Source organism: Zeus faber (genome assembly GCF_960531495.2).
Source record: "Zeus faber genome assembly, chromosome: 18".
NCBI lineage: Eukaryota > Metazoa > Chordata > Actinopteri > Zeiformes > Zeidae > Zeus > Zeus faber.
Genome location: NC_137210.1, coordinates 29,339,294 through 29,346,813, shown reverse-complemented (window position 1 = coordinate 29,346,813; position 7,520 = coordinate 29,339,294). Strand labels below are relative to the sequence as shown.

Here is a 7,520-nt window from a genome sequence, read left to right as displayed (position 1 = left end):
AACCTTACGTAAGTACGCAGATGCTTCAAGCTATCCAAACGTGGTTTCAGCATTGTGTTTTGAAATGTGGAAATTCTTATAGCATCTCAAGCTCCAGTTGCAGTACCAAGCGTTGGCTCGGCACTGCAACTGGAGCTTGTGTTGCTATAAGAATGCTCATGGCTCCTGTGAGGGGCAAACAGTTCTAATCAAAGCAGAATGATTGTATTTATGTTGTACTTGTAACAATGTTGTGGCGGTTTTGCCACATGCCACTTAGGTGCCATTTCCAGTGCCCTCCAGCACAGAAACACAGACGATGGGGTTGCGGCACAAAAGTTTATTGGATAAAGTGGGTGAGGTGCAACAAGCCCAGGAGATGGACAGCATGTCATGACAAGGGCTCCTCTCCTAAATGTGTGTGGGGATGGGGGTGGTACCTGTTGCTCGTTAGACCAACCAACGAGCAATAGGTGTACAGCCACATTGATCCTAGGCCCCAATTACGTAGATCCAGGACAGGTGTGGCTGCTCAAACCACACCACAGATATTATTTTCGATAGTTTACCTGTCAATCAGTCTGATAAACTCAAACTCCACCCACAGCACTCTCTTCACTGGTAGCTTTGCCGAATCAGAAAAGAGAACCTACAGCATCCCCGGTGTTTCTGCAGACATAATGCATCTCCTTGTGGAGTACGCCTACACCCGCTCCATCACTGTAACGATGGAGAACGCAAAGGAGCTTCTGGCTGCAGCAGGCTACCTCTCCATGCTGGATCTTTTACAAGTATGCTGTGACTTCCTTCAGAACCAGCTCCGTCCAGAGAACTGCATTGGCATCTGGAGGTTTGCCGACATCCACACTTACCTTGCGCTAAGACACAAAGCCTACCTCTACATGTTGAAGCACTTTGAAGAGATTTGCATCTCGGAGGAGTTTCTGGAGCTGTCACTGCAGCAGCTGACCACTGTCATCAGTGAGGATGAGCTGAACGTCCACCAGGAGAGCATCGTGTTTGAGGCCGTCCTGCGCTGGATCAACCACCATGCCCAGGATCGCAGGGACCACTTGCCCCTGCTCCTACCTAAGATTCGTCTGGGCTTGATGACTGCAGGCTACTTAGTGAGAAACGTGAAAAACCATAAACTGTTGATAGACATTGCTGAGTGCAAGCCAATCGTCATTGACGCTCTGAAGGCCAGATATGAGATTAACTTGCTTGGAACACCCAGCTCAGGCTTCAGCAACCCTCTGACCCGCCCCCGCCTGCCCTTTGCCATCCTACTGGCCATTGGAGGCTGGAGTGGCGGTAGTCCAACCAATGGCATTGAGGCGTATGATGCCCGAGCAGATCACTGGGTTAATGTAACTAATAGCAATGAGAGCCCAAGGGCATATCACGGTGCTGCTTTCCTCAACAGCTTTGTGTACTGCCTTGGTGGCTTTGATGGTGTGAATTATTTCAACAGCGTGCGAAAGTTTGACCTTGTCACCCGCACCTGGCACCAGGTTGCACCCATGTACATGCGACGCTGTTACGTCAGCGTTGCTGTGCTTGAGGGCTGCATCTATTCCATGGGAGGCTTTGACGGACACATGAGGCAGAAGACAGCGGAGCGCTACGAACCAGAGACTAACCAGTGGACTCTGATTGCGCCCATGCATGACAGAAGGAGCGACGCCAATGCCACAACGCTGCAGGGAAAGATTTACATCTGTGGTGGCTTCACAGGGGATGAATGCCTGATGAGTGCAGAGTATTACAACCCTGCAACCAACCAGTGGACAATGATCCCTCCCATGTCTACAAGGCGCAGCGGAGTGGGGGTTGTTGCATATGGAGATAGTGTTTACGCGGTTGGAGGCTTTGATGGCGCCAACCGCCTGCGCAGTGTTGAAGCGTACAACCCCGTCAATAACACCTGGCGAGCGGTTCCCTCCATGACCAAGCCCTGTAGCAACTTTGGCCTGGAGGTGGTAGACAACAAACTCTTCGTCGTGGGAGGCTTCAACGGTTTCACCACCACATTCAAAGTGGAGTGCTACAATGAGAAGACAGACGAGTGGTCCGATGTTGAAGAGATGGGGATTTTCCGCAGCGCGTTGAGCTGCTGCGTGGTGTACGACCTCCCCAACATGAAGGACTACGCTGCTCCGCGGGATGCCCTACCCCTCCCAGACAACACAGAGGTGGAAGGATCCTCCTGAAGGATCCTCCTTCTGCAGCTTTTCTGGCTGAAGTAAATAAATGTGTTAATTAGAAAGGTTTGGGTAAAGACTCATTCTCTGGTTCCAATGTAAATGTTATGAATGTTATAATTGATTGATATTAAATTATTATTGTTATAGTGAATTGTTGTGGTTAAATATTAACCCCCACATGACAACAAACCAGGTCACAAGTTATATTGAGCCACAAGTACAGCTAATTATTAACCCATGCATTCGAAAGCGACCAGCTGGCCTGCTGTATACCGCCAGAAGCCCACTTAATCATTAACCCTCACAGGACAAAAACCTGATTAAATGTTGTACAAAGCCACAACTCCACAACCAAATATTCAAGTGATGCAGGGTGTGTATTAAAAAACCTTAAAAAAAATATACGCTATGAAATCCCCAAAAACCTGGTGTCATGTGAACATATACTCCAGCAGAAACATGCCCAGACATGCCTAGAAAAGACTCAAGTATTTCAGAGGTTTAGGACAAATACAACACAAGTATTTCAGACACCTGGAAGAATTCCCAGAAAAATAGGTGCATCCCACAACACTGTGATTGGTTCCTTGTGATACACCCCAAAAGACCGATTGTTCCATGTACCAGGAGGAGGAAATCTTGGGTATGTAAGGAGGACCAAAAGTACAGTTCTTCAGTCAGCTTCCGGCGCTCACTCACTGTTTATTGCTGTACTTGTTTATTGCGTAACTTCTCAGTTGCACAACTTCCTGGGGCTCAGCAGTACGGAGGCCCTCGGGCCAAACAATCCCCAGAGCCCTTCATCACAGAGGACCCCAAGTTGCGGGCCCCCCTTATGTTGACAATGACCCACTCGGTCATGGCAGACCCGCGGCCGATGGAGCAGCTCCTGTCAGCGTTTTCCACTGCACAGAGTACCGCAGCAATCACCACTTAGCAGCTCTTCACGCTGGTCTTCCAACCTGGGCAGCAGAGAGGTCAGACACCACGCTTAGTGGAGAAGAAGGCGCCACTGTGCACAACGGGGAGCCATGGCAAGAGAGGGTGCACTCTGTTGTGGGTATAAGCAAGACTGGTGTCCTATAGAACGGACAGCCCAGCAACCTTCGACTGTGTGAGAGTAGCATCTACGTGAAAGAGAAGTTCCCAGGGGGACAACACTCAGTCAACGACGACAAACTCGCACCCTCAGCCGAGGACGAGCCCTTCTTCGACATCATAAACGACGGGTTCTTCAAGGACGACGCGAACAGTTGGGTCCCATTCTGCAAGTGTCAGCATCAGTATCCTCCCAACAACAGGGACCAGGCTCTCAACTGCCTAATGCCACGACGCTGGACTCTAACGAGGAAGCCAGAGACGAAGGACCACTTTGTTGACTTTACGAAAGAGATCTTTCGCAGTGGACATGCTGAACCGGCGCCCATGCTGAAAGATGGCAGAGAGCTGGTATCTACCAAGCTTTGGAGTCTACCATGTCTACCTCGGGATCCTGGTTTGCTTCAAGGCTGAGCCAGTTGCGACCATGGTTGACATTCAGCAGATGTTCCACAGCTTCCTGGTCGGGGAGGATCACTGTGACAAGCTTTGCTTTCTGTGGTTTTGCGACCACGCCTCCCCAGCTGTGACCATCTTTGGCCTGCAGAGCACCGCCACAGAAGGATTGAAGGAGTACGAGACCGAAGCACGCCAGTACGTGGTACAGTGGTAAAGCACTTCTACTACATTCGCCAAGGACTTAGTGTTTAGCTGGTTGCACATAGGTAGCCACGTATGGCTACACCTGGTGAGGGCAGAAGAAAACTTCTGTAAATCGAATGTATTTTGTGACATAACATGACGTTAAGAAATGTCAGATTTGACACAAATATAAATGATTACACTTTGAAGTGCGACTGAAGTGTGACTCCCGTCCCCGTCTCTGGTGTGTGTGTGTGTGTGTGCCACCCCCCTGATGTTTGACAGTTGATACACTTGATCTTTTGAGGTGTCAACATCCATTACATCAAAACTCCTACACACACTCACACACACACACACACACACACACACACACACACACACACACACACACACACACACACACACACTCACACACACACACACACACACACACACACTCACACACACACACACACACACACACACACTCACACACACACACACACACACACACACACACACACCCCAGAGACGGGGACGGGAGTCACACTTCAGTCGCACACAGAAGGACTTGAGCCTGGACGTTTGGGAGGAGTGAAGGATGTTTAAAAGCTGGTGTCGCTGCTGACGATGACATGCGTCGCTTCTCTTTCCTTCGTGGTGACATCACATGCGCTGTTTCACCAATCAGAAGCTCCATTACTATCCACCACAGTCCACCAATCAGAGGAGAGATTATTGGACCGATCCGATCAGCTTCAAGCCACGTGCAGCTTTTGGATTCTACATCTTTTTATTTTGTTTCTGCGTCATGGTTCCAAACCATAATGTCTGCGGCCGAGTGGAGATGGAGACTTTCTACACCATTGTTGTTTGAACGGACGGAGGCAACGAGGAGAATGCTTCGCAAACCAAACACAAACCCCCCAAAATGCCATAACGCCTCCATCTACCCTCCATCCATCCCTCTATCATCCATCTACCGCTCTGGGTCAAGGTCTGTAGCCAGTTCTGGGGGCAGGGGGTCCAGGTCTGGAGGCTCTGATAATGTCTGGATTCAACAACAGCTTATTTCTAAAAGTGAGATAAGGTCTGTGGCTTGCCCACCGCCCCCAGGGGGAGAGAGGGAGCAGCGATCGATTCCTCTCTTCCCGGTAAAGGGTCTTGAAATAAAATTAAAGTTTCTTAGAAACTTTCATTTCAGAAAGGTCTGATGTCGTTATCTTCATGATGTATTGGGCAGCAAATTAAAGGTTTCTGCCGATATAGTTCATGGTTAAATGCTGACAAGTTTTATAACTCGGTTTAATATTTTATGCTTGATCCATTGCCATGGATCAAGGAACATTTTTTGGAGAAAATAAAACGTTTTAAAGGAATAATCGTTTTCATGCACACTGGCCACTTTACTGTTTGGCCTGTACCTGATTTTATACACATCTCCACTTCGCTCCAGTTGGATCCAGTCGGATCTGAACTGGGACCTGGACTCACAGTAGCAGCCAGAAACCGTTCTCTTTCTTATTGGCATTGTTTTCATCCCTCTCTTTCTCTTTCCGTTTGTTTGAATTGCAGCGTTTGAAACAGGAAGCAGCTTTAGTTGCTTAAGTTTTGAGAGTTCAAAGTTAATGTGCGGTGATTATTGTAATTATTGTTGAGACTGAGATTGTTGAAATATCTAAAAATGAAAGAAAAAAATAATTATTGGTCATTTAGATTACATTTTTTTATATATTATTTAAACAAAAAATTTGCCTTTTCATGAAACAATTTAAATCAAAATAACAACCGTCTGACAATTATTTTAATTTTAAAATGTATTTAGCACTAATAATTGTTAATAATTGGTTCCTCCAAACAAAACAAATAAAAACAGTGTTTGTATTTTACATGGTTTTATTTTCCTACGCTTCCTAATTGAACGAAGCCCTGTGCGTCCCGTGTCGGGCTCTGCAGAGCCCCCCAGCCATTACCGCCATTTTCTCACAGCCCTCTTTGCCCCTCCCTTTGAGACGAACCCTTGTAGAGAATTACGGAAGTCCAGAACTCAAAAATAATACATGTCAGACGCAAGATTTCTTGTCTGTGAGTCCATGGACAAGGACATCCCTGCGTCGATGTAAAGGTTATGTATGTGCGCTGTGGCAGGACAGAAATGTTGGTCACGTTGGCCGATTGGTCATTCTTCCACTCTACATCCCCATCCACACAACATTGGATTCACCAAAACTGGACTAATGAGGAAACCGTCGGTCGAATTCTTCACCAAAGTAAAAGCCTGTGATTTCCGACCGAGCCGCTCCATCTGATTTATTTAGCGTCCACACTCCCTTAACGAGGCAATTCCTGTGGAAATTGTGACCCACCGCAGCAAAACCTTGTCACACATTTCTGAAATCGCCACGAGCCAAATAAATTGAAATAACCGTACTGGAAGGAAAATTCGATTTTTCCAGATTCGTGTTCCTTTTTTTTAATCTCTTAACATATTTTCAAAGCAGAGTTTGATTTATAAACATTAGATAAATGTTAAACCTGCAAATTAAATATTCCCGTTAGATTACATGGGGAAACACAGTTCACTTAGCGAGACGCTGAACAGCGTGAACGCTGATCGATCGTTTCCTTGAAAGCGAACGTCCAGGTGAAGATCATTCCTCCATATTCCATGTGACGTGAAGTCACAATGTGAAACTGTTTTGATAGAGTTCAACCTTTAAATCGTACTACTTTTACACACACACGGAGACATCGTTGTGGAGGGGGCGTGTACCAACGAAGAAAAGCTGACGTCACTTCCGTAAACAAGACGAAAACTTTAATCTCTGTTGTTATGGATGACGACAAGTGGGGGGAGGAAGATCTAAATCAAATCTCGGACCTTAATGTGACCAGTGCGGTAGATCCAAGTCAGTGTAAGCAGCGCGTACTGGACTTAATTTTCTGCGATGATTCTCCGACTGTCAGTTATCCGACAGCGACACAGAGAACGAGAGAGATGCTGAATCTTATACTGGCGTTATCCTGGACATAGAGAACATTTCAACAGCCGATTTCAACCTGAATGTGACAATGAAATATTTATAGTATTTTCAAGAACCACCGGAGGAGACCGAGGACACGCCCGAAGTTGACAGCGTGACATGATGTGACATTGAGGTTGGTGATGCAGATTATGAACACATAGAAATGGACAAGATTCTCAGTTTACATGTACCTGCAAATGCAGCCAGGGGAGAAAGGAAAATGAAAAGAGGCCCCAAACAGGCTCTCAGAGTGTAGCTGGAGAAGGATTGGGGTTAGCCCACGTAATACCTCCAAGAACTTTGAAGATATTTGGCATATTTATATATTAAAAGACAAACCGAGGTTGATATAGAAAGAGTAATATAACATTATATGTATATAACTATATACATTTTCTTGTGTTGTCCACACTTTTGAACTCCTCAATGACTCCACTTTTATAAAACATTTATATTATTATTGTGTAATAAAAACTTTTTTAAAAACAAAGATGTTGTGTGACGTTGATGCTGTTCAACATTCCCTCAAAACACAAGAACAATGCAGCGATTGTCCCATTCAGCAGGGTGTCAAGTGGCTATGTGGCAAGTAGCCATGTGGCTTTGTTGGTCCTCCAACTCATTTGCATTCTGGGAGCTGGCTTAA

The 7,520-nt window shown here is 46.3% G+C and overlaps 1 protein-coding gene across 1 annotated transcript; it reads left to right on the top strand.

Moving 5' to 3' along the window:
* Positions 1-659: 659 nt before the first annotated feature.
* On the top strand, positions 660-2,223 carry LOC307243999 (kelch-like protein 10; the record flags this gene model as incomplete). Its single annotated transcript, XM_080018971.1, is given in 2 exon segments — positions 660-2,146; positions 2,148-2,223. Coding segments are annotated over 2 exon segments (1,563 nt in total).
* Positions 2,224-7,520: the final 5,297 nt, after the last annotated feature.